Below are 25,824 nucleotides of genomic sequence, written 5' to 3'. Positions count from 1 at the left end.
CGGGTTTGGGGGGTCCCGGGGTCCCCCCCGGGTGATTTTGGGGGTCCCATGGGCGGTTTGGGGGGGTCCCCCGACCCCTCCCGTTATTGGCGGGTGTCCCGCGGTGGTCGGGGGTCGCGCATTCCCCGTCCCGGGTGATTTTGGGGCTCCCGGGTGATTTTGGGGGTCCCGGGGGGGGGTTTTGGGGGTCCTGGGTGATTTTGGGGTCCCGGGTGATTTTGGGGTCCCGGGTGATTTTTGGGGGTCCCGGGGGGGTTCCCCGGCGTCGGTCCCGGTTCGGGGGGGGTGGAGCGGGGGGGGGGGGGGGGGGGGTCCCGGTACGGCGGCCGGGAGGGGGGCGGGGCCGCTCCGCCCCCCCGGGACCCCGCGCGCCCCTCGCGGCCACCGGAGCGAAACCCCCGAACCCCCCCGGGCCGGGACCCCCGAACACCCCCGGGACACCCCCGGGAGTCCCCAGAAACACCCCCGGGACCCCCCGGAACCTCCCTGGGACCTTCCCCCTACCCCGAGCACCGGGACCCCCGAACCCTCCGGTACCGGGACCCCCCAAACACCCCCAGGACCCCCAAAGCACCTCCGGGACCCCCTCGGAACCTGCCCGGGACCCCTCCCCACGCCGAGCACCGGCAGCCCCGAACGCTCCGGTACCGGGACGCCCCTCACGCCGGCCGGGCTCAGCCCCGCGGCTCCCGTGGCCCCGCCGGTACCGGGACCCCGCGGCCCTGCCCGGCTCCCCGCGGCTCCCGCGCCCGCTCCGCTGCCCGCAGCCCCCCCGGTTCCCCCGGCCGGTTCCCCCCGGTTCCCCCCGTTCCCCCGGCCCCGCTCACCGCGGGCAGCGGCGGCAGCAGCCGGAGCGCGGCGGCGGCGGCGGCGGCGGCGTCGGGCAGGAGGAGGCGGCCGGGGGGCGGCCCCAGCGGCGGCCCCGGGGCCCGCAGCATCGCCCTGCGCCGGGGGGGGGTCAGGGGGGGCGCGGGACCCCCCCGGGACCCCCCGGGACCCTCGGGGCACCCCCGGCCGCCCCCCAGAGCCGGCCCCGGTTCTGCCGCGGGGTCCCCGGCCCGCACCGGGGGATGCGGGGGGAGCGCTGAGAGAGCTGCGGGACACCGGCACCCCCCAGACCCCCCCGGGACCCCCCGGGGCACCCTCGGGACATCCCCGGGACCCCCCCAGACCCCCCCGGGACCCCCCGGGGCACCCTCCCCGGACCCCCCTCCCGCCGCCGGCCGCCCCCGCGCGTTCCCGGGTCCCTCCCGGGGGTCCCCGCTCCGCACCGGGGGGAGAGGGGGGGGGGGGGGGGGGGGTTTGAGCTCCTCGGGACCCCCCCGGTTCCCCCCCCCCCCCCCCCCCCCCCCCCCCCCGCGGGCCTGGACCCCCAAACCCCGAAGATCCCAAACCCGAAACCCCCAAAATCCCAAACACCCCAAATCCCCGAAACCCCGAAAATCCCAAATCCCCCGAACCGCCGAAAATCCGAAACCCCCGAACCGCAAACCCCAAACCGCGGACGCCGAAAATCCCAAACCCCAAATCCCCAAACCCCAATCCCCAAATCCCCAAACCCCCCCGCAGTCCCCCCCCCCCCTCTCTGTGGGATTTTGGGGGGGTCTCCGTTACCTGCGGGCCCCCCCCCCGGCCGTTGGCGCGCGCGGCCCTGCGGGGCTGTCCCTGCGTGGTCCCCCCCCCCTGCCCGTGTGTCCCCCCCCCCCCCTCCCGCGTCCCCCCCCCCCTCGGTGTCCCCCCCGCCCCCCCCCCGTGTCCCCTCCCCCCCTCGGGGGCTCAGCCAATGGCGGCGCTCGGAACTGGGGCACGGGGGGGGAGGGGAGGGGGCGGGGCCGCCCCGCGCGTGTCGCGCCCCACGCGTGTCCCCTCCCCCCCCCTCCCCCCCCCCCCGCGCTGTCCCCCTCCCCCCCCCCCCCCCGGCCCCCCCCCGCCCCCCCCAATCCCGGTTCTGTCCCCCCCCCTCCCCTCCCTCCCCCTCCCCCCGCGCTCGCTCACGTCCACGCGCGCGCGTCCCCGCGTCCGTCTGTCCGTCCCGCGCGCGCCCCCCCCCTCCCCTCTCCTCCCCCCGTGCGCGTGCGCGCGGCGGGCGGGGTCGCGCACGTGTCGGGACACGCGCGTGCGGGGGCGGGGGGAGGGGCGGGGGGACGGGGACACACCCTGGGAGCGTGGGAACGGAGGGGGCGGGGGGGACACCGGGGCAGGGACCCCAAAAATCCAGGGACCCAAAATTCACAGACCCAAAAATTCCGGGAACCCAAAATTCAGAGAACCCGAAATTCAGAGACCCAAAAATTCCGGGAGCTCAAAATTCAGAGACCCCAAAATTCACAGACCCCAAAAATTCCGGGAACCCAAAATTCACAGACCCCAAAATTCCGGGAACCCAAAGTTCAGAGAACTCGAAATTCACAGACCCCAAAATTCCGGGAATCCAAAATTCAGGGACCCCCGAAATTCACAGACTCCAAAATTCAGGGAACCCGAAATTCAGAGACCCCAAAATTCAGGGAACTCAAAATTCAGAGAACCCGAAATCCAGAGACCCCAAAATTCACAGACTCCAAAATTCAGGGAACTCAAAGTTCAGAGAACCCGAAATTCAGAGACCCCAAAATCAGAGAACACAAAATTCAGAAACCCCAAACTTTTGAGAACCCAAAATTCGGAGAACCCAAATTCAGAGGCCCCAAAATTCAGGGACCCCAAAATCAGAGCCCCCGAAATCAGAGCCCCAAAATCCAGAAATCCCCAAATCCGAGAACACAAAATTCAGAGACCCCAAAAATCCAGGGACCCCAAAATCCAGAAATCCCAAAATCCAGAGATTCCCCCTTGAGAGAACCCAAATTCAAGGGACCCTAAAATTCCGAGACCCCAAAATTTAGCAATCCTAAATCCAAGACCTTAAAATCCAGAGACCCCAGAGAGACCCCACAGAACGCACTGGGTCTCTGGATTTGGGGTCTCTGGGTTTTGGGGTCTCTGGGTTTTGGGTCTCTGGATTTTGGGTCTCTGATTTTGGGGTCTCTGGGTTTTGGGTCTCTGGACTTTGGGGGTCTCTGGATTTTGGGTCTCTGATTTTGGGGGTCTCTGGGTGGGGGTCCTCAATGATCGGTGAATTATTGATGAAATATCGGTGAATGATCAATGAATTATTGATGAGTGATCAGTGAATTACCCGTGAATTGCTGATGAATGATCGATGAATTATTGATGAGCTATTGACGAATTATTGATGAGCCAATCATTAATTATTGACACCGGACGAGTCCCGGCTGCTAATGAGGTGTAATTGAGCCCCGGCAGTGTCCGGGGGCAGCGGGCTGTGACCGCCGGAGTGGCACCGTGTCCCCGTGTCCCCATGTCCCTGTGTCACTGTGTGTGTCCCCGTGTGTGTCCCCATGTCCCTGAGTGTGTCCCCGTGTGTGTCCCTGTGTCACTGTGTCCCTGAGTCTGTCCCCGTGTGTGTCCCTGTGTCACTGTGTGTGTCCCCGTGTCCCCGAGTCTGTCCCCGAGTCCCTGAGTGTGTCCCTGTGTCCCCGTGTCCCTGAGTGTGTCCCCGTGTCCCCGTGTGTGTCCCTGTGTCACTGTGTGTGTCCCCGTGTGTGTCCCCATGTCCCTGAGTGTGTCTCTGTGTCCCTGAGTGTGTCCCCGTGTCCCCGTGTGTGTCCCCATGTCCGTGTGTGTCCCCATGTCCCTGAGTGTGTCCCCGTGTCCCCGTGTGTGTCCCCATGTCCGTGTGTGTCCCCATGTCCGTGTGTGTCCCTGTGTGTGTTCCCGTGTCCCCGTGTGTGTCCCCGTGTGTGTCCCCGTGTCCCTGTGTGTGTCCCCGTGTCCCTGAGTGTGTCCCTGTGTCCCCGTGTGTGTCCCCATGTACCTGTGTGTGTCCCTGTGTCCCTGAGTGTGTCCCCGTGTCCCCGAGTGTGTCCCCGTGTCCCTGAGTGTGTCTCCCTGTCCCCATGTGTGTCCCCGTGTCCCCGAGTGTGTCCCCGTGTCCCTGAGTGTGTCCCTGTGTCCCTGAGTGTGTCCCCGTGTGTCCCCGTGTCCCTGAGTGTGTCCCCGTGTCCCTGTGTGTGTCCCCCTGTCCCCGTGTGTGTCCCGTGTCCCTGAGTGTGTCCCTGAGTGTGTCCCCGTGTGTGTCCCCATGTCCCCGTGTCCCTGTGTCCCCCATCCCTGTGTCCCCGTGAATGTCCCCGTGAGTGTCCCCATGTCCCTGAGTGTGTCCCCGTGAATGTCCCTGAGTGTGTCCCCGTGTCCCCATGTGTGTCCCCATGTCCCTGAGTGTGTCCCCACGTCCCTGTGTCCCCATCCCTCTGTGTGTCCCCATGTCCCCGTGAATGTCCCCATGTCCCTGTGTCCCCGAGTGTGTCCCCCTGCCCATGTGTGTCCCCCTGTCCCCATGTCCCTCTGTGTGTGTCCCCCCATGTCTCCATGTGCGTCTCCCCTGTCCCCAAGTGTCCCCTCATGTGCCCGACACCCCCTGTGTGTCCCCCCCTGTCCCCTCCCGTGTCCCCAGGGTCCCTCTGGGTCAGACTCGTTTATTGGGGGGCCCCGAGGCCGCCCCCCCCCATAATTAAATACAAACCAAAGCCCCCCTGACCCCCCCCCGCGCCCCCCCCGCCATAGTGCAAACCCCCCGTGACACCGGGGACACCCCGGGGACACCCTGGGGACACCCCGGGGACACCCTGGGGACACCCTGGGGACACCCCGGGGACACCCTGGGGACACCCCGGGGACACCCTGGGGACACCCCGGGGACAGGGGGGTCCGGGCTGAGCCCCCAACTCGGGGTCAGTGCAAAGTGAGGTGCCCGCGGGGGGGGCGGGGCGGTGCAGGGGGGACACCGGGTGGCACCGGGGGACAGCGGGGACAGTGGGTGGCAGGGGGTGGCAGCGGGTGGCAGTGGGTGGCAGCGTCCCCGGGTCTCGCTGGGACAGGGTGACACCGTGACGCCGCCCCCAGGTGCCACCCAGGTCCTGTGCCGGGTGAGGTGACAGCACTGGGGACACGTCCTGGTGTCCCTGTAGTGTCCCTGTAGTGTCCCTGTAGTGTCCCAGTGTCCCCTGCAGTGTCCATGTCAGTGCCAGCTCGGTGTCACCCATGTGCCACCAGTTCCCAGTCCAATGGTGACAGTTCCCAGTCCAAAGGTGACAGTTCCCAGTCCCGTGGTGACAGTTCCCAGTCCCATGGTGACAATTCCAGGTCTGGTGGTGACAGTTCCTGGTCTGGTGGTGACAGTTCCTGGTCTGGTGGTGACAGTCCCCGCTGGTGACAATTCCTGGTTGTTCCCAGTCCAGGGTTCCCAGTTTGGTGTCCCCAGCCCGGTGGTGGCCGCTGTGCGTGGGGACGTGTCCTGGTGCAGCGCGGTGACAGCTCTGGGACAGTGTCCTGAGCCCAGTGACAGCTCTGTGACAGTGTCCTCAGTGCGGTGACAGCTCTGGGACAGTGTCCTGAGCCCGGTGACAGTTCTGTGACAGTGTCCTCAGTGCGGTGACAGCTCTGGGACAGTGTCCTGAGCCCGGTGACAGCTCTGTTAGTGTCTCCAGCATGGTGACAGTTCATGGCACAGTGTCCCCAGCCCGGTGACAGTTCATGGGACAGTGTCCCCAGCCCGGTGACAGTTCATGGGACAGTGTCCCCAGCCTGGTGGCGGTTCTGTGACAGTGTCCTGAGCCCGGTGGCAGTGTCCCCAGCCCGGTGGCAGTTCATGGCACAGTGTCCCCAGCCCGGTGGCAGTTCATGGGACAGTGTCCCCAGCCTGGTGGCAGTTCTGTGACAGTGTCCCCAGCCCGTGGTGGCCGTGTCAGTGTGGGGGTGGGCACCGTGGGTGATGTCACTGGTGCGGGTGACATTGGCCATGCAGGTGACGTTGGCAGTGTGGGGTCCCCAGCAGTGGGGACAGCCCCGGCCGTGCAGGTGACACCACTGGTGCGGGTGACACCACTGGTGCGGGTGACACTGTCCTGGCAGGGTCCCCAGGAGCAGGGGGGTGTCCCCAGCCGTGCAGGTGACGCTGTCCTTGCGGGGGTGTCCCCAAGTGTGGGGTGTCCCCAAGCCGTGAAGTGTCCCAGGCTATGGGGTGTCCCCAAGCCGTGGGGGTGTCCCCAAGCTGTGACATGTCCTCTGGCCGTGACGTGTCCCCAAGCCATGGGATGTCCTGAAGCCATGGGGTGTCCCCAGCCGTGGGGTGTCGCCAGGTCATGGAGTGTCCCCAAGCCATGGGGTGTCCCCAAGCCCTGGGGTGTCCCCAAGCCCTGGGGTGTCCCCAAGCTGTGAGATGTCCCCAAGCCGAGGGTGTCCCCAGCCATGAGGTGTCCCCAGCCCTGGGGTGTCCCTGTCACCGCAGGGTCCCCTCAGGCCTCGGAGGCCGCCTGGGGTTTGAGCTGCGCCTTCTCCATGGCGGTGCCGTAGGGCCCCGAGCGCTTGAAGAATCCCAGCTGGGGGGGCAGGGGGGTCAGGGGGTCAGGGGGGTCAGGGGTCAGGGGGTCAGGGGTCAGGGGGACCCCAAATGCCCCCAGTGCCCCCCCAGTGCCCCCCCATGTCCCTCTGCCCTTCCCGAGTGTCCCCTGAGCTCCCTGAGTGTCCCCCAAATGCCCCCAGTGCCCCCCAAATGCCCCCAGTGCCCCCCAAGCTCCTCATCCCCACCTTGCAGAAGCCCCCAGACCCCTTTGACCCCCCCCAAATCCCCCCCAGACCACCCAAATCTCCCCCCCGGCCCCCCTTTGTAGAGACTCCCCCAGAGCCCCCAAAATCCCCCCCAAACGCCCCCCAGCCCCACCTTGTGGGGACCCCCCCGGACCCCTCCCAGCCCCCCGTGACCCCCCCAGGCCCCCAGCCCCACCTTGTAGAGCCCCCAGACCCCTTTGAACCCCCCAGCCCCCCCAAACCCCCCCCCAGCCCCCCCAAACGCCCCCAGCCCCACCTTGTAGAGGCCGTAGCAGAGGAGGCCGAGCAGGAGCAGCCCCAGGAGCACGGCCAGGACCACCACCCACACCGGACCCCCCCGCCCGCCTCGGGGCGCGCCCGCGACAGCGCGGTCACCACCTGGGGGGACAGGGACACACACAGGGTCACACACAGTGACACACAGTGACACACAGTGACACACACAGTGACACACAGGGACACACAGGGACACACACAGGGACACACAGTGTCACACAGTGACACCCACAGTGACACACAGTGACACACACAGTGACAGTGACACCCACAGTGTCACACACTGTCACACAGCGCCCGCGACAGCGCGGTCACCACCTGGGGGGGACAGTGACACACACAGTGACACACACTGACACACAGGGACACACAGGGACACACACAGTGACAGTGACACACACAGTGTCACACAGGGACACACACAGTGACACACAGTGACACCCACAGTGTCACACACAGGGTCACACAGCGCCCGCGACAGCGCGGTCACCACCTGGGGGGGACAGTGACACACACAGTGACACACACAGTGACAGTGACACCCACAGTGTCACACACACTGTCACACAGCGCCCGCGACAGCGCGGTCACCACCTGGGGGGGACAGGGACACACAGTGTCACACAGTGACACACAGTGTCACACACACTGTCACACAGCGCCCGCGACAGCGCGGTCACCACCTGGGGGGGACAGTGACACACACAGGGTCACACAGGGACACACACAGGGACACACACAGTGACACACAGGGACACACAGGGACACCCACAGTGACACACAGCGCCCGCGACAGCGCGGTCACCACCTGGGGAGGGGACAGCGCCATACACAGGGACACACACAGTGACACACAGGGTCACACACAGTGTCACACAGGGTCACAGACACTGTCAGTGCCACCCACAGTGCCACCCACAGTGTCAGACAGTGTTACACAGGGTCAGTGCCACCCACAGTGTCACATAATGTCACCCACAGTGTCACCCAGTGCCACCTGCCTCGGGGCAGGACGGCGACACCACCCCAGACCTCAGTGTCACCCGCGGTGTCGCTCCCGTGTCCCCCTGGTGTCCCCTCAGTGTCACCTGCAGCCGGTGGCGGCTCTCGGGCAGCGCTCGGTGCGGCAGCCGTGACCCTGTGACCCCAGTGTCCCCCCATGTCCCCCCCATGTCCCTGTGACCCCAGTGTCCCCCCATGTCCCCGTGACCCCTGTGTCCCCCCAGTGTCCCCTCAGTGTCACCTGCAGCCGGTGGCGGGGGTAGCTGTCGGGCAGCACCCGGTACGGCAGCTGCAGCACGCGGGAACTCGGCGTCACAGCGCAGGGACAGCGGCCACGGCTCCCGCTGGGACAGGGGACAGGGGGGACAGCGTCAGTGCCAGCGGGACATGCAGGGGACACACAGGGGACACACAGGGACACAGGGACACACAGGGGACGGGGGGGACAGCGTCAGTGCCAGCGGGACACGCAGGGGACACACAGGGGACACACAGGGACACAGGGACACACAGGGGACGGGGGGGACAGCGTCAGTGCCAGCGGGACACGCAGGGGACACACAGGGGACACGCAGGGGACACGCAGAGGACACAGGGACACGCAGGGGACATGCAGGGGACATGCAGGGGACAGCCCCTCAGTGCCACTGGGACACGTGGGGACACCCAAGGGCTGCTCCTGGGGAATCCCAGGGGGTCCCTCTGGCATTCTGGGGTCCCTGGTGGGGTCCCAGGGGGATTCCCAGGGGTGTTCTGGGGTCCCGGGGTTGTGTTGGGATCCCTGTGGTGTTTTGGGGTCCCGGGGGGGGTCCCGGGGGGGTCCCAGGGTCTCACCTGTCCCGTGGGGGGTTTGGGGGTCCCCAGGGCTGTGTTGGGGTCCCCGGGGGGGTCCCGGGGGGGTCCCGGGGTCTCACCTGTCCCGGGTGGGGGCTCCTCAGGCGGAAGCTCAGGCGCAGGCTCACGCGCTGCTGCCGCTCCAGCGCCCCCGAGGGGCAGCTCAGGCGGAAACACTCGGCCTCGGGACAGCCCTGGCACCACGGGGCACCCCCAGGTCACCATGGGGCACCCCTGGTCACCATGGCCACGCCCAGGGTCACCACGGGTACCCCCGGGGTCACCACGGCCACCCCCGGGGTCACCATGGGCACGCCCGGGGTCACCACGGGGCACCACGGCCACCCCCGGGGTCACCACGGCCACCCCCGGTGGTCCCTGGGTGTGGCAGGGGCCAAGGGGACAGTGACACTCACCAGGGTGTCCCCAGGGCTGTCCCCAGGGCTGTCCCCGCTGTCCCGGCGCTGCAGCACGTGGGGGCCAGGGCCCTGCTCCCGCTCCTGCTGGGGACAGGGGACAACACTGGGGACATGGGGACAGCCCTGGGGACAGCCTGGGGACAGCCTGGGGACAACACTGGGGACAGCCTGGGGACAGCGCTGGCACCTTCTGATGTCCCCAGTGCCCCCCAGTGCCCCTTCTCCCATCCAATGTCCCCATTGTCCCCAGTGTCCCCAATGTCCCTGCTGTCCCGTTGTCCCCATTGTCCCCAATGTCCTCATTATCCCCAATCTCCCCATTGTCTCCCCTGTCCCCATTATCTCCATTATCCCCATTGTCCCCCATTGCCCCCAATGTCCCCCCATCCCCCTGTCCCCCCCATGCCCCTGTCCCCAATGTCCCCAATGTCCCCAATGTCCCCATTGCCCCCCCCACGCCCCTGTCCCCATTGTCCCCAATGTCCCCATTGCCCCATTGTCCCCAATGTCCCCAATGTCCCCATTGCCCCACTGTCCCACATTATCCCCAATGTCCCCAATGACCCCATTGTCCCCACCATCCCCATTGCCCCCATTGCCCCCAATGTCCCCCCATCCCCCTGTCCCCATTGTCCCCACCATCCCCATTGCCCCCAGTGCCCCCCCCACGCTCCGTCCCCATTGTCCCCATTGTCCCCAGTGTCCCCTACCAGCCCGAGGGGGTCGCTGCCGTGGCTGGCCGTGCAGTTGTGCAGCCCCTCGTGCCCGGTGACGTAGAGCAGGGGGTGGCCGCGGTGGCCCAGGGACAGCTGAGCTCCAGCGTGCCCTGGCTGATGGCACCGGGACCCTCGTTCACCACCTGGGGACACGGGGGGACACCCCCGGGGGGGGGACACGGGGTCAGGACACGGCGGGGGGGACATGGGGACCCCCAGGGCTCAGGGATGGGGGGACAGCCCCGATTTGGGGACATGGGGATCACAGGATTGGGGACACAGGAACCCAGAGTTGGGGACATCAGGACCCCAGGTTGGGGACACAGGGACCTGGGTTGGGGACATTGGGACCCTCCAAGTTGGGGACACAAGACCCCGGGTTGGGGACATTGTGACCCCCAGGGTTGGGGACACAGGACCCCGTGTTTGGGGACATTGTGACCCTGGGTTGGGGACGCCGGTGTCCCGCCATGTCCCCACCTCGTACACGTGCTCCACGGGTGGCCCCAGGTCCTGCAGCCGCCGGGGGGGGTCAGGTCCCCACCCCCCCTCGGGGACGGTGACAACGTCGGGCCGGGACACCCTGAGGGGACAGCGGGGGGGACAGTGCTGAGTGCCACCTCCGTGTCACCTCCGTGTCCCCTCTGTGTCCCCTTGGTGTCACTCAGAGGCTCTGGCAGGTCTCAGGTCCCCTCGTGTCCCCTCTGTGTCCCCTCTGTCACTCACCCCAATGCAGATTTGGGGGGGGTGTGACAGCTCCCAGGGCCACCCCCCGTGTGTCCCCTGTGTGTCCCCATGGTCACTCACCCCAGCACGGACACCCTGGTGGCCCTGGCAGTGTCCCCATTGTCCCCTGTGTGTCCCCATTGTCCCCATGGTCACTCACCCCAGCACGGACACCCTGGTGGCCCTGGCAGTGTCCCCATTGTCCCCATTGTCCCCAGTGTCACTCACCCCAGCACGGACACCCTGGTGGCCCTGGCAGTGTCCCCATTGTCCCCATGGTCACTCACCCCAGCACGGACACCCTGGTGGCCCTGGCAGTGTCCCCATTGTCCCCATTGTCCCCATTGTCCCCATTGTCCCCATTGTCACTCACCCCAGCACGGACACCCTGGTGGCCCTGGCAGTGTCCCCATTGTCCCCATTGTCCCCATTGTCACTCACCCCAGCACAGACACCCTCGTTGCTGCCCTCACCGCCAGCGCCACCGGCACCACGGCGCTCTGGGAGTTGTTGGCGTTCTTGCTGCGGGGGGGGGGCAGGGGGGGTCATAGCCAGGGACCCCCCCCCCCCCCCAGGGACCCCCAACCCCCTTGGGGACCCCAACCCCCTTGGGGACCCCAACCCCCTTGGGGACACCATTAGGGACCCCCAACCCCGGGACCCCTGCCCAACTCAGGGACACAAACAGGGACCCCCCCCCACTTTGGGGACACCCCCAGGGTCACGAACCCCCCCCCACACAAAAACCTCTGACAGGGACCCCCCCACCCTGGATACCCCCACCCCGGGTGCCCCCTTAGCTCCTGGGACCCCCCGGACCCCAAACTGGGCGTGCTGGGACCCCTGACCCCCCCAACCCCAAACTGGGGGTGCCGCCCCCCCGCGGATTTCGGGGCGCCCCCCGTGCCCCCCAGCCCCACCTGCGGATCTGCAGCTCGAAGCGGACGCTGCTGCTGTTGTCGCTCAGGTGGGGGAGGGTGAAGCGCAGCCCCCCCCAGATCTGCGGGCATGGGGGGGGGGGGGTCAGCCGGGACCCCCCCCCAATAACCCCCATAACCCCCCCAGAGCCCCATGAACCCCCCAAGATCCACCCAAACTGTCCAGAGCCCCCCAAATAACCCCCAGCCCCTCTGAACCCCCCCAAATCCCCTCCAGACCCGCTCAGAACCCCCCAGACCCCCACAAAACTCAAATCCCCCCCCAGACCCTCTCCAAAGCCCCCAACTCCCCCAAAATCCCCCAAAACCCCCCCAAAACTCACCCAGACTCCCCAAACACCCCCAAAAACCCCCTAGACCCCCCCGAAAACTCTCCCAAAGCCCCCCCAGACCCCCCCAAATCCCTCACAAACCCCCCCAAAACCCCCTCCGGACCCCCCAAAGACCCCCCAGCCCCACTCACGCTGGCCCCCGCCTTCATGGGGTTGCCCAGGTCGCAGACCAGGGGGCTGGAGCCGTTGCCCCCCCCCAGCTCGCAGCTCAGGGCGGAGAAATTCTGGGGAGGGGGAGAGAGAGAGAGAAATTGGGGTGGGGGGGCGGCATTAGTGCTGGGAGCCCCCAGCCCAAATTTGGGGCATCCCCCCCTCCCTATCCTGGACCCCCCAAAGCATTTCTGACCCCCCCCCCCCCCCAGTGATCCCCCCATATTTGGGGACACCCCCTGGCCCCCCCAAAGCATTTCTGACCCCTGCGGGCCCCCCACCCACCCTCGGGGTGCCCCCCCAAACCCCCCCAGAGTACAACCCCCCCATGCCTGCAGCCCCCTCCTCACCCTCAGGGTGCCCCCCAAACCCCCCCCATGGCTGCAGCCCCCTCCCCACCCTCGGGGTGCCCCCCCGGTGCCCCCCGGTGCCCCTCACTCACCCCGTGGGGCCGCAGCACCCCCGAGTAGAGCGCGCCCGGGGGGGGCCGCAGGTGCAGCTCGGCCTCGTAGGCGCCACCCTCGCCCACGTTCCGCGCCAGGAACGTCACGTTCAGGCTGTTCCTGTCCCCCAGGAACACGGCCCGGCGGTCCCTGGGGACATCGGGGACATTGGGGACATGCCCAGGGACATCCACAGGGACACCCCCAAAACACCCCCAGGAACACGGCCCGGCGGTCCCTGGGGACATCGGGGACATCGGGCACGTTGGGGACATCGGGGACATGCCCAGGGACATGCCCAGGGACATCCCCAGGGACACCCCCAGACCCCCCCCAGGAACACGGCCCGGCGGTCACTGGGGACACTGGGGACATTGGGGACATCACCAGGGACACCCCCAGAACCCCCCAGGGCCACCCTGGGCACAGCCACACCTGCCTGGTCCCCCTGTGTCCCCCCATGTCCCCTGTGTCCCCCCATGTCCCCAATGTCCCCCCAGTGTCCCCCAGTGTCCCCCAGTGTCCCCCTTACGCGCTGGCCTCGAGCTGCAGGTCGGGCACACAGACGTTGTCCTCACAGTCCAGCTGGATGTGGGCCTGGGGACACGGGGACAGCACGGGGACATCAGGAACAGCACGGGGACAGCACAGGGGACACGGGGACAGCAGAGGGGACAGCACAGGGGACACGGGGACAGCAGAGGGGACAGCAGAGGGGTGATGGGACAGTGGGGATGCGTAGGACATTGGGGACATTGGGGTGATGGGGACACAGGGGACACAGGGACACGGGGTGACACACAGGTGACATGCAGGTGACACACAGGTGCCACACAGGGGACACAGGGGACACGGGGTGACACACAGATGACACACAGGGTGACACAGGTGACACACAGGTGACACAGGATGACAGAGGTGACACAGGTGACACACAGGTGACACAGGGGTGACACACAGGTGACACAGGTGCCCCACAGGTGCCCCACGGGTGGCACAGCCGTACCTTGGCCTCCAGGCGCGTGCGCGTGGCCGGGGACAGCAGCGGGGACAGCCCCGGCGGGGGAGGGGACACGGCCGGGTCCAGGGCCAGGCTCAGCGACACCGGGATGGGCGACAGCTTGTCCCGGAACTCGGACTCGTTCTGGGGACACCGAGGGACATGGGGACATGGGGACATGGGGACAGGGACAGGGACAGGGACATGGGGACAGGGACATGGGGACACCGGGATGGGCGACAGCTTGTCCCGGAACTCGGACTCGTTCTGGGAACACCGGGGGACATGGGGACACCGCAGGGACAGGGACATGGGGACAGGGACATGGGGACACCGGGGACACCCACGGGGACATGGGGACACCCGGGGGCACAGGGAGGTGACATGGGGGACCCAGAGGTGACACAGGGGCTACCCAGAGTGACACGGGGGTGACATGAGGGGTTCCAGGGCTGTTTTGTGGTATTTGGGGCAGTTTTGGGGTCCTGGGGCTGTTTCGGGGTATTTGGGGCAGTTTTGGGCTCCTGAGGAAGTTTTTGGGGTATTTTGGGTGGTTTGGGGGCAGTTTGGGGGTATTTGGGCTCCCAGGGCTGTTTTGGAGCATTTGGGGCATTTGGGGCAGTTATGGGGTCCCAGGGCAGTTTTGGGGTCCCGGGGCAGTTATGGGGTCCCAGGGCAGTTTTGGGGCATTTTTGGGCCATTTTTGGAGCCGTTTTCGGGCCGTTGGTGGCCGCCTCACCCTGAGGAACACGGGCAGCGTGCGGCAGTGCGGGGTCCCCCCGTTGGGCACCTCCAGGGTCAGGTTCCGCGTGGGGGAGGGGGGCGCCCCCCCCGCGCCCCCCCCCAGGAACAGCGCCCGCCGCGCCCCCCCCGGCTTGGCCCCGTCCACGCTGAGCTCCAGCGCCAGCCCTGGGGACACCGCGGGGACACCGCGGGGACACCGAGGGGACACGTCAGGGACAGCCCCGGGGTCCCCATCCTGTCCCCATGGCTGCTGCGCCACCCACATGGTCCCTCCCGTGTCCCCTGTCCCCTGCCATTGTCCCTCCAGTGTCCCCGTGTCCCCCCTGGTGTCCTCTGTCCCCCTCAGTGTCCCCTGTCCCCCCACCATTGTCCCTCCCATGTCCCTGTGTCCCCCTGTCCTCCCCAGTCCCTGTCCCCCTCCACTTTCCCCCCTTCTGTCCCCTGTCCCCCCAGTGTCCCCTGTCCCCCCAGTGTCCCCCTGTCCCCCCAGTGTCCCCTGTCCCCTCACCGATGGGCCCGGGCAGGTGACGTCCGGAGGCGTTGAGGCAGAAGGTGACATTGATGCTGGGAGGGGACACAGGGGTGGCACCGTGTGTCCCCTCAGTGTCCCCCCAGCACGGACACCCAAGGACCCCGCGGTGTCCCCAACGCCCCGTCCCTGTGTCCCGGGAACCCCCAGTGTCCCCTCCCAGTGTCCCCTCCCAGTGTCCCTGGGAGCCCCCAGTGTCCCCGTGTCCCTGGGAGCCCCTAGTGTCCCCTCCCAGTGTCCCCTCCCAGTGTCCCCCATCCCCTCTCCACTGACCCCACCCTGTCCCCTGCTCTGTCCCCTGCTGTCCCCACCGTATCCCCAGCTGTCCCCGATGTCCTCACAGTGTCCCCCACTGTCCCCTCGCTGTTCCCGCTTTGTCCCCTGCTGTCCCCACCCTGTCCCCACAGTGTCCCCCCACCCTGTCCCCACAGTGTCCCCCACAGTGTCCCCTGCAGTGTCCCCCGCAGTGTCCCCACCGTGTCCCCCCACTGTCCCGCCCCGTCCCTGCCCTGTCCCCTCAGTGTCCCTCTGTCACCCACCAGGACACGTGGTGGCCGCTGGCCAGGGCGCAGCCGCGCTCCTCGGGGTTGAACATGGAGGGGACGATGGCCAGGGTGGCGCTGGCGTGGACAATGGGGCGGCCCCTGGGGGGGGACACGGGCTCAGGGACCGCGGCACCCCCGGGGACGCCGGGCACAGGTGACATTGGGGACAATGGTGACACGGGGGACACGGGGGACGCTTACCTGTAAACCACGGCTGCGTCCGCCCCGAAGGCGCCAACCAGGAGGTCTGTGGGGACAGGGGGGTCACCGGGGGGACATGGGGACAATGGGGGGACACGGGGACACTGGGGGGACATGGGGACAGGGGCAGGGGGGGCACAGGGGGGTCCCTGGGAATGGGGACAGGGGGACACCAGGAGAAGGAAAGGGATGGCAGAAGGAGGACATTGGGAAGGGTGACACGGGGATGACACAGGGCTGGTGACACAGGGGGGTGGTGACACCGTCCCTCACCCGGGTACCCGTTGAAGGGGGTCTGACACAGGGGTGACACAGGGGGGGTGACACAGGGGGGGTGACACAGGGATGGTGACACAGGGATGGTGACACAGGGGGGGTGACACAGGGGTGGTGACACCGTCCCTCACCCGGGTACTCGTTGAAGGGGGTGTGACACAGGGATGGTGACACAGGGGTAGTGACACAGCAAGGGTGACACAGGGCTGGTGACACAGGGGTGGTGGTGACACCGTCCCTCACCCGGGTACCCGTTGAAGGGGGTGTGACAGAGATGACACAGGGATGGTGACACAGGGATGGTGACACAGGGGTGACAGGGGTGACACAGGGCTGGTGACACAGGGGGGCTGGTGACACCGTCCCTCACCCGGGTACCCGTTGAAGGGGGTGTGACACAGGGATGGTGACATGGGGTGACACAGGGATGGTGACACAGCGGGGGTGACACAGGGCTGGTGACACAGGGCTGGTGACACCGTCCCTCACCCGGGTACCCGTTGAAGGGGGTGTGACAGAGATGACACAGGGATGGTGACACAGGGATGGTGACACAGGGATGGTGACACAGGGGTGACAGGGGTGACACAGGGGGGGTGACACAGGGCTGGTGACACCGTCCCTCACCCGGGTACCCGTTGCCGTCCAGGTCGGTGGCCCCGCGCAGCGCGGCCCCAAAGAAGTCGGGCTGGCCCCGGGGCCCTCCCAGCCCTCGCAGCACCTGCGCAGGCCGGGGCCGCAGCCCCGCGCCCCCGCCCCGGAAGATGAACACGAGCCCCCGGCGCCCCTCGGCCCCCAGCGGGGCCCCCACGGCCACGTCTGCACGGGGGGGGACGGGGTTAGCGGGGGGGGCACCCCCATAACACCCCCGGGACCCCAAAAACCGGCCATAACCCCCCAGTGCCCTCCCATAAATTCCCTTATGCCCGCCATAACCCCCCATAAACCCCCTGTAAATCCCCCCAGTTTCCCCCCATAAGCCCCCCCAATAACCCCCCCAATAACCCCCATTAAACCCCCCGTAACCCCCCCCATAATCCCCCGTTCCCCCTCCTTTAGCCCCCCCGTGCCGTTGTATCCGTCCCGGTCCCGTTTCCCCCCCCCCGGTCACATTGTCCTCCCCCGTTCCCAGTACCGTCCCCCGTTCCTGGTACCGTTGTATCCGTCCCCGTCCCCCCCGTTCCCGGTACCGTTTCCCCCCCGTTCCCGGTCCCGTTTCCCCCCATTCCTGGTACCGTTTCCCCCCCCATTCCCGGTACCGTTCCCCCCCCCGTTCCCGGTCCCGTTCCCCCCCGTTCCCGGTCCCGTTTCCCCCGTTCCCGGTACCGTTCCCCCCCGTTCCCGGTCCCGTTCCCCCCCGTTCCCGGTCCCGTTTCCCCCGTTCCCGGTCCCGTTCCCCCCCGTTCCCGGTCCCGTTTCCCCCCCTGTTCCCGGTCCCGTTGTATCCGTCCCGTTCCCCCCCGTTCCCGGTCCCGTTCCCCCCTGTTCCCGGTACCGTTGTATCCGTCCCGGTCCCGTTTCCCCCCCCGTTCCCGGTCCCGTTCCCCCCGTTCCCGGTACCGTTGTATCCGTCCCGGTCCCAGTGCCCCCCCGGTACCATTGTCCCCCCGTTCCCGGTCCCGTTCCCCCCCGTTCCCGGTACCATTGTCCCCCCGTTCCCGGTCCCGTTCCCCCCGTTCCCGGTCCCGTTCCCCCCCGTTCCCGGTACCGTTGTATCCGTCCCGTTCCCCCCCTGTTCCCGGTCCCGTTCCCCCCCGTTCCCGGTACCGTTGTATCCGTCCCGTTCCCCCCGTTCTCGGTCCCGTTCCCCCGGTTCCCGGTACCGTTGTATCCGTCCCGTTCCCCCCCGTTCCCGGTCCCGTTCCCCCGGTTCCCGGTACCGTTGTATCCGTCCCGGTCCAGGTCTCCCAGCGCGGCGATGGCGCTGCCGAAGCGCCCGAACTCGTGGGTGCCGGTGAGGGCGGCGGGGGCGGCGGGCGGGGCCCCCCCCCGCTGCAGGTACAGGTACACCCGGCCCAGCTCCCGCGCCCCCCCCCGCGCCGCCGCTGCTGCGCGCCATGAACAGAGGGGCCCCCACCAGCAGGTCCGTGAGGCTGGGGGGACACAGGGTGAGTTTGGGGGGACACAGGGTGAGTTTGGGGGGTCAGTGAGCCATTGGGAGGGCACAGGGTGAGTTTGGGGGGCACTGAGTGAGCTTGGGGGGCCCCCACCAGCAGGTCCGTGAGGCTGGGGGGACACACAGGGTGAGTTTGGGGGGACACACAGGGTGAGTTTGGGGGGTCACTGAGCCATTGGGGGGGTACAGGGTGAGTTTGGGGGGCCCCCACCAGCAGGTCCGTGAGGCTGGGGGGGACACAGGGTGAGTGTGGGGGGACATAGGGTGAGTGTGGGGGGACATACAGAGTGAGTTTGGGGGGGGGTCAGTGAGGCATTGGGGGGGGTACAGGGTGAGTTTGGGGAGCACAGGGGGGTACAGGGTGAGTGTGGGGGGACACACAGGGTGAGTTTGGGGGGGTCACTGAACTATTTGGGGGGAGTACAGGGTGAGTTTGGGGAGCACCGAGCGCTTTAGGGGGCACTGGGGGTGTCCTGGGGGATCCCAGGGGGTTTGGGAGGGTCCCAGGGTGTCCCAGGGGTGTTCTGGGGGGGTCTCGGGGGGGTCCCAGGGTGTCCCAGGGGTGTTCTGGGGGAGTCCCGGGGGGGGTTCTGGGGGTGTCCCAGGGGTGTCCCGGGAGTCCCAGGGGTGTCCCAGGGGTGTCCCGGGGGTCCCGGGGGTCCCTCACCCGTCGTTGTTGACGTCGGTGGCGGCCACGGCGTAGCCGAAGTACGAGGCCATCTGGGGGGGGGCACAAAATGGGGTGAGGGGGGGCCATAATGACCCCGCCCCCCCCAGTTCATGCATCCCCCCCACACCCCTCCATGGGGACCCCACTCACCATTTTAGAGCCCTCCCCGCCCCCCATTTGAGACCCCTCCCTTTTCCTCCCCCCTCCCCACCTCGGGTCCTTTCTGGGTCCCTCCAGATCCCCCCAGGACCCCCAAGATCCCCCCAGGAGCCCCCCAGGACCCCCCCAGACTCCCCCAGTCCCCACCTGCTCCCCCGAGAAGTTGTACAGGGACTTCATGTTGGTGCCATTGAGGATGGTGACCTGGGGACACCGAGGGGACACCGAGGAGTCAGCTGGGGGGGGGAGATGGACACGGGCACCGCGATCCCCCAGTGCCCCCCCGTGTCCCCTTTGTGTCCCCAGTGTGTCCCCAATGTCCCCAATGTTCCGAATGTACCAGGATGGAGCCATTGTGTCCCCCCCAGTGTCCCCAGTGTGTCCCCCCATGTCCCTCTCTGTGTCCCCTTTGTCTCCCCTCCTTTCCCTCCATGTCCGACCCAAGTCCCCTTCGTGTCCTCCCAGTGTCCCCCACAGTGTCCCCTTTGTGTCCCCTTCGTGTCCTCCCAGTGTCCCCCACAGTGTCCCCTCCATGTCCCCTCTGTGTCCCCCCATGTGTCCCCCTCATGTCCCCCCCTGTGTCCCCCCTGTGTCCCCCCCTCATGTCCCCCCTTACGTAGCCGTAGGTGAGGTTGCCCTTGGGGACACCGGCCACGAAGTCTGTGGGGACAAAGGGACAAAAGGGACAAAGGGACGCGCTCAGGTGCGGCCGGGGGTGGCCGTGTCACCCTGGCGCGTCACCCGCTGCCACCCACCTTGCGTGGTGTCACCGCTGAACTCCCCGACTGTCACCGAGTAGCCTGGGGGGGAGAGAGAGAGAGAGAGAGAGAGTGTCACCTGTGTGTCACCTGTGCGTCACCTGTGTGTCACCTGTGTGCCACCTGTGTGCCACCTGTGTGCCACCCTGGGGACACCACCCATGTCACCCATGTAGCTGTCCCCAGTGTCCCCAGTGTCCCCAGTGTCACCCATGTAGCTGTCCCCAGCTGTCCCCATGTCCCCCAGTGTCACCCATGTAGCTGTCCCCCCCTGTCCCCATGTCCCCAAGTGTCCCCATGTCACCCATGTAGCTGTCCCCATGTCCCCCAGTGTCACCCATGTAGCTGTCCCCATGTCCCCATGTCCCCCAGTGTCACCCATGTAGCTGTCCCCAGCTGTCCCCCAGTGTCCCCAATGTCCCCAAGTGTCACCCATGTAGCTGTCCCCAGTGTCCCCATGTCACCCATGTAGCTGTCCCCATGTCCCCAAGTGTCACCCATGTAGCTGTCCCCATGTCCCCATGTCACCCATGTAGCTGTCGTCGTGGCTGGGCTCCGCCTGCCGTGTCTGGAGCTGTCCCGGCACCTCCTGGATCAGGTACTCGGGGAAGTTCCCGGCCGTGATCTGCTCCTGGGTGGCCGACATCACCTGCCCTGGGGACAGGGGACACCTCAGCACCTGGGGACACTGCCTGGGGACAGGGGACACCTCACACATCACCTGCCCTGGGGACAGGGGACACCTCAGCACCTGGGGACACTGGGGACACCTCACACATCACCTGCCCTGGGGACAGGGACACCTCAGCACCTGGGGACACTGCCCGGGGACAGGGACACAGCCCTGGGGACACCTCAGACATCACCTGCCCTGGGGACAGGGACACCTCAGCATGGCTGGGGACAGGGACAGGGACACCTCAGCACCCTTGGGGACAGGGACAGGTAAAGCAGGCAGGGGATGGACAGGGGACAGGGGACAGGGTGGGCGAGGTCAGGGGACACACAGGGGACAGGGGACAGGGTGGGCAGGGAGGGCAGGGACGGGGGGGACACACAGGGGACACACAGGGGACACACAGGTGACTGGGTCCGGGCGGGGCGGGGCTCTCACCTTGCCAGAAGTAGCTGCCGGGCCCGCCCAGGAGCACCCGCCCGGTCTGCAGAGACAGCGGGACCCCCCCTCAGCGGGGCTGGACCCCAAAACCCCCCTGGGATCCCCCCTGAACCCCCCCTGGACCCCTCCAAACCCTCCCAGGATCCCCCAAACACCCCCAAACCCCCCTGGACCCCCCCAAACTCTGCCGGGACCCCCCAAAACCCCCAGGACCCCCCAGGACCCCCCTCCCTTCACTCCCCCCGACACCCCTGATCCCCACCGACCCCCCAGGACCCCCCCAAAAACCCCCAGGACCCCCCCAAAACCCCCCGGGACCCCCCCCCCAACCCACCTGCGTGAACTCGGCGCTGAAGCCCCCCTGGCAATAGCCCTGCCCGGCCGCCGAGTTCAGGTCTGGGGGGACACGGGGGGGGTCAGGGGGTCCTGGGGGGCTCAGGGGGCGCCGCCCCCCCCCCCCCAAAGTCCAGGTCGGGTTTGGGGGGGTCACCCCGGGGTGCGGGGGGGGTCGTTGGGGGGTCCCGGGGGGTTTTGGGGTCCCACCTGAGTGACAGTGAGGATGGGCAGGGGGGGTTTGGGGTGGTTTTTGGGGGGTTTGGGGTTTTTTTTTGGGGGGTCCCCGAGGGTTTTGGGGTCCCACCTGAGCGACAGGGAGGAGAGGGGGTCCCGGGGGGGTTTGGGGGTTTTTGGGGTGGTTTTGGGAGATTTTTGGGGTCCCACATGAGCAGCAGGGAGGACAGGGGGTTTTGAGGGTTTTTGGGGGTTGTTTTGGGTGGTTTTGGGGTGTTTGGGGTGGTTTTTGGGGTGTTTTTGGGGTCCCACCTGAGCGGCAGGGAGGACAGGGGGTTTTGGGGTGTTTTGGGGTGTTTTTGGGGTGTTTTGGGGTGTTTTTGGGGTCGCACCTGAGCAGCAGGGAGGACAGGGAGTTTTGGGGTGTTTTTGGGGTGTTTTGGGGTGTTTTGGGGTGTTTTTGGGGTGTTTTTGGGGTGTTTTGGGGTGTTTTTGGGGTGTTTTGTGGTCCCACCTGAGCGGCAGGGAGGACAGGGGGCTTTGGGGTGGTTTTGGGTGTTTTTGGGGTGTTTTGGGGTGTTTTTGGGGTGTGTTTGGGGTCGCACCTGAGCAGCAGGGAGGACAGGGGGTTTTGGGGTGTTTTGGGCTGTTTTCGGGGTGTTTTGGGGTGTTTTTGGGGTGTTTTTGGGTCCCACCTGAGCGGCAGGGCGCGTACTCCACGAACTTGGAGAAGTTGCCCAGGGACAGGAAGCAGGAGCCCACGGGCTCCCGCGCCCCCCCCTCCTCCTTGGGGGGGCTCCAGCTGTACAGGGGGGCGCAGGCCTGGGGGGGGCACGGGCACGGCTGGGTCACCCCATGGGGTGCCCCCAATGTCCCCCGTGTCCCCAATGGTGTCCCCAGTGTCCCCAAGGTACCAGGATGGAGCCGTTGTGTCCCCAATGTCCCCCCCAAGGTCCCCAGTGTCCCCAATGGTGTCCCCATACCAGGATGGAGCCGTTGTGGGCCCTCACGGTGGCCCCGAACCACTGCAGGGATTTGAACTCCACGGGCTCGGCGCCGTCGCTGCTGTTGCCCCCAAAGTCGTGGGTGCGGGTCCCTGGGGGGGGCGGGGGGCGGAGCAGCGGTCAGGCCACGCCCCCTCCCCCAGGGGACCCCCCCCGGCCCCCCCTCACCCCTCGGGTTGATCATTAACGGAGCCAAGGCCATTGGGGGGTGGGGACAGGGACAGGGACAGGGACAGGGACAGGGACAGGGACAGGGGGCGGTGACACCGAGCTGCCCTGGGGGGTCCTGGGGGCCGCTGGGCGCCACCGCTGTGGCCCTGTCCCCTGGGGGTGTCCCCAAATGTCTGGGGGGGGGTCTGGCCCCCCTCTTTGTCCCATTCCTGTCCCCTGCCCATGGCCTGGTTCTGTCCCCATTCCTGGGGTTTCGTCCCTGTCCCTGTCCCCGTTCCTAGGCGGTTTGTCCCCATTCCCAGTCCCCATTCCTGGGGCTCCTGACCCTGTCCCTGTCCCCATTCCTGGGGGGTGTTGTCCCCCCCTGTGTCCCTGTTCCTGGGGGTCCTGTCCCCCCCACATGTCCCCATTCCAGGTGTGCCCCATTCCCCCCCCCATCCCTGTCCCCTGCCATGTCCCCCCGTGTCCCTGTGTCCCCAGATCCCCCCCGTGTCCCCCCGGGTGTCCCCCCCGGTGTCCCCTCACCGATGTGGTCGAAGTCGATGGGGGCGCAGCCGCTGCCCTCGGGGGGCCAGGGGCAGTGGAACACGGCCCCCCCCTGGGTGACGTTGGGCTGGCTCGTGTTGGCCTTGGGGGCCCCCACCAGGATGCTGACACTGGGGGGACACACGGGGGGGTGGTGACACCGCGGGGACACCGCGCTTGTGTCACCCGCGGGGCACGGGGGGTCCCAGGGCCGCTCCCGGGCCCCTCCAGGGCTGCGAGACCCCACCCGCGTCCCCCGTGGGTCACACGTGGGGGTTGGGGGGCGGCAAGGCCGTGCGTGGGTCCCCCCCCAGATGTTCGGGTCCTCCCCCAGATGTTCGGGACCCCCCGAGCCCCCCCCGAGCCCCCCGGGGGCAGCTCCCGGCTCCGGTTACAGGAAACGCTCCGGGCCCGGGGCAGGGGGGCCCCGGGACCCCCGGCGGGGCCGGCGCGGGGGGGACACGGGGGGGACACGGGGGGACCGGGGCTCGGCCCCGCTGGGACCCCCGGACGGGCCGGACCCTCCCGGTTCCCGTTCCCCGGCCCCGCTTCCTGCCTCCCATTCCCGGTTCCGATTCCCGGTGTCCCGTTCCAGTCCCCGCTGCCCCGGCCCGGTCCCCGTTCCCGCCCCGCTCCCCGGCTCCGGCTCCCTCTCCCCCGTCCCGCTCTCTGTTCACGCTTTCGGTCCCGGTTCGCACTTCCCGTTCCCGTTCCCGCCGCCCCCGCCCGTTCCCGGTGGCCCTTCCCATTCCCGGTCCCGCTGTCCCGTTCCCGTTATCCCGCTCCGGGGCCGGCCCTCCTCGCCCCGCCCCGCTCCGCGGCCGCTCCCCGTCCCACCGGGCCGCTCCCGCTCCCCGCCGGCCGCTCCCGCTCCCGGTGCCCGGTTCCCGTCCCTCTCCCGGTCCCGTCCCTCGGTCCCTCCGTCCCTCGGTCCCGCCGTTCCCGTCCCGCCGCCCTCCCCGCTCCCCGCGGCCGCTCCCGCCCCGGCGCCGCCGCCGCCCCCGCCCCGTCCCGTCCCGTCCCGGTTCCCCGTGGGCGGTCCCGGTTCCCGGCGCGGTTCGCGGCCGGCGGTGCCGCTCCCGGCCCGGTCCCCGGCTCGGTTCCCGGCTCGGTTCCCGGTACCTGCGGGGCTCGGGCAGGTAAAAGTCCAGCGCGAAGCCGAAGAAGGAGCCGGGGGCCCCGCGGAACACCACGGGCCGCGACGCCTCCAGGTTGAAGGCGGCGACCGGCGGCAGCAGCAGCGGCAGCAGCAGCGGCACCGGCAGCGGCACCGGCAGCGCCATCCGGGGCCGGCAGCGGCGCCGGGGCCGGGGGCGGCGCGGGGGGGCCGGGGCCGGGGCCATGGCGGTCGGGGCTGCCCGGGCTCGGCGCTGCTCCCGCTCCCGAGTCCCCTCGGAAAGTGCCCGGGGGGGGCCCGGGGCCGCCCCGCCCCGCCGTGACTCACCGGGGAGGAGCCTGAGCCCCGCCGGGCACCGGCACCGGCACCGGCACCGGCGGCGGCCCCGGGGAGTCCGGGGGGAGCGGGGACAGAGGGGACAGGGACAGCCCGGGGACAGCGGGACACACCAAGGACACCGGGACAGCCCGGGGCCATGGGGACAGCAGGGATGGGGACACCTGAAGGACGCCCGAGGGACACCCTGGGGGCAATGGGACAGCAGGGACGGGGACACCTGAAAGGCACGGGGACCCTGGGACAGCGGGACGTGAGGGACAGGGACACTGGGACCTGAGGGACACTGGGACATGAGGGACATGAGGGACAGGGACACTGGGACATGAGAGACACTGGGACATGAGGGACAGGGACACTGGGACACCTTGGGACAGCAGGACATGAAGGCCAGGGACTCAGGGACACTGGGGTATGGGGACACTGCGGGTACTGGGACATTTGGGGACACTGGCACACAGGACACCGTGTGGGGACACGAGCGGGACAGGCACAGGGGACATGGGGGGACACGGGTGACACTGCAGGACAGGACACAGGGGACAGGAGAGGGCCAGGCCAGGGGGTCGCAGGGCCGGGGACACCGAGGGAGGAGGGGACATGGCCGGAGGAGGGGGACACAGGGGGGACACGGAGGGAGGAAGGGGACACTGAGAGGGAAGGGGACACGGAGGGGAGAAGGGGATACAGAGGGAGGAAGGGGACATGGAGGGAGGAAGGGGACACAGAGGGAGGAAGGGGACATGGAGGGAGGAAGGGGACACGGAGGGAGAAGGGGACATGGAGGGAGGAAGGGGACATGGAGGGAGGAAGGGGACACCGCGGGGGACAGGGGGGGGCCGGATCCCGGCGCCGCTTCCTGGAAGGGAAGAGCGGAAACGGGGCCGGGGCTGGAGCCGTTCCCACGGAGGGGCGGGACCCCCCCGGGGGGACACGGGAGGGGGGAGAGAACGCCCGTGGGGGGGGGGACACGGGGAGGAGACAGGAGCCCCCCCGGGGGGGGGGACACGGCGCTGGCACCGCCTTGGGGACACATGAGGGGACAGTAGGAACCCCCCCCCCCGGGGGGACAAGGGGGGGACACGGGAGGGGCGGGGCGGTGCCCCCTCCCCACCGCACGCGTGTGCGGCCCCCCCGGTGCTGGTGCAAAGGGGGGGACACGGGGGGACACGCAGGGACACCCCCGGCCCCGTGCGGGGCGCGTGGCCGCGTGTGCACGGGGGCGTGCAAGGGGACGGGAGTGACGGGAGCGTGCAAGGGGGGCGTGCAAGGGGAGGCCGGGGGCGTGCAGAGGGGGCGCGCAGGGGCCGGGGTCGGGGGCCTCGCCCGGCAGCCGCCGCATTCCAGCGCCGCTGATGCAACGGCGGCCGCGCAGCTGGGCCGGGCTCGGGGGGCTCGGGGGGGCTCGGGGGGGACACCCTGGGGACCCTGGGGACACCCGGGGACTCCCCCAGGGACACCCCCAGGGATCCCCCAGGGCAGCAGCGGCCGTGCCCGGGGGGTGGCGCGGGGGGCGGGTTTGTCCCCGCGTGTCCCCGCGT

General features: G+C 68.4%; 2 protein-coding genes across 2 annotated transcripts in view; both read right to left on the bottom strand.

Moving 5' to 3' along the window:
- The window catches only part of ZNF385A (zinc finger protein 385A), a 10,728-nt gene extending 4,866 nt beyond the window's left edge, over positions 1-5,862 (bottom strand). The window contains 3 exon segments of the mRNA XM_077192786.1: positions 828-942; positions 1,996-2,157; positions 5,826-5,862. Coding sequence (XP_077048901.1) covers positions 828-942; positions 1,996-2,157; positions 5,826-5,862 — 314 coding nt within the window.
- ITGA5 (integrin subunit alpha 5) lies at positions 4,620-25,824 on the bottom strand. The gene is given in 32 exon segments (XM_077192764.1): positions 4,620-6,440; positions 6,926-7,047; positions 8,189-8,291; positions 8,862-8,975; positions 9,198-9,284; positions 9,911-10,002; positions 10,005-10,059; positions 10,397-10,499; positions 11,084-11,164; positions 11,563-11,642; positions 12,044-12,136; positions 12,505-12,655; positions 13,038-13,102; positions 13,512-13,649; positions 14,245-14,414; positions 14,758-14,813; positions 15,318-15,422; positions 15,525-15,570; positions 16,428-16,619; positions 17,681-17,834; positions 17,836-17,893; positions 18,584-18,636; positions 18,893-18,949; positions 19,362-19,405; positions 19,501-19,545; positions 20,032-20,157; positions 20,618-20,663; positions 20,955-21,016; positions 21,826-21,952; positions 22,114-22,226; positions 22,831-22,961; positions 23,953-25,824. Coding segments are annotated over 32 exon segments (4,626 nt in total). The 5' UTR covers positions 25,626-25,824; the 3' UTR covers positions 4,620-6,356.

Source organism: Agelaius phoeniceus, chromosome 35, assembly GCF_051311805.1.
Source record: "Agelaius phoeniceus isolate bAgePho1 chromosome 35, bAgePho1.hap1, whole genome shotgun sequence".
Classification (NCBI taxonomy): Eukaryota; Metazoa; Chordata; class Aves; order Passeriformes; family Icteridae; genus Agelaius; species Agelaius phoeniceus.
Note: the sequence above shows the minus strand (reverse complement) of the source record. Positions and strands in the feature narration are given on the sequence as shown.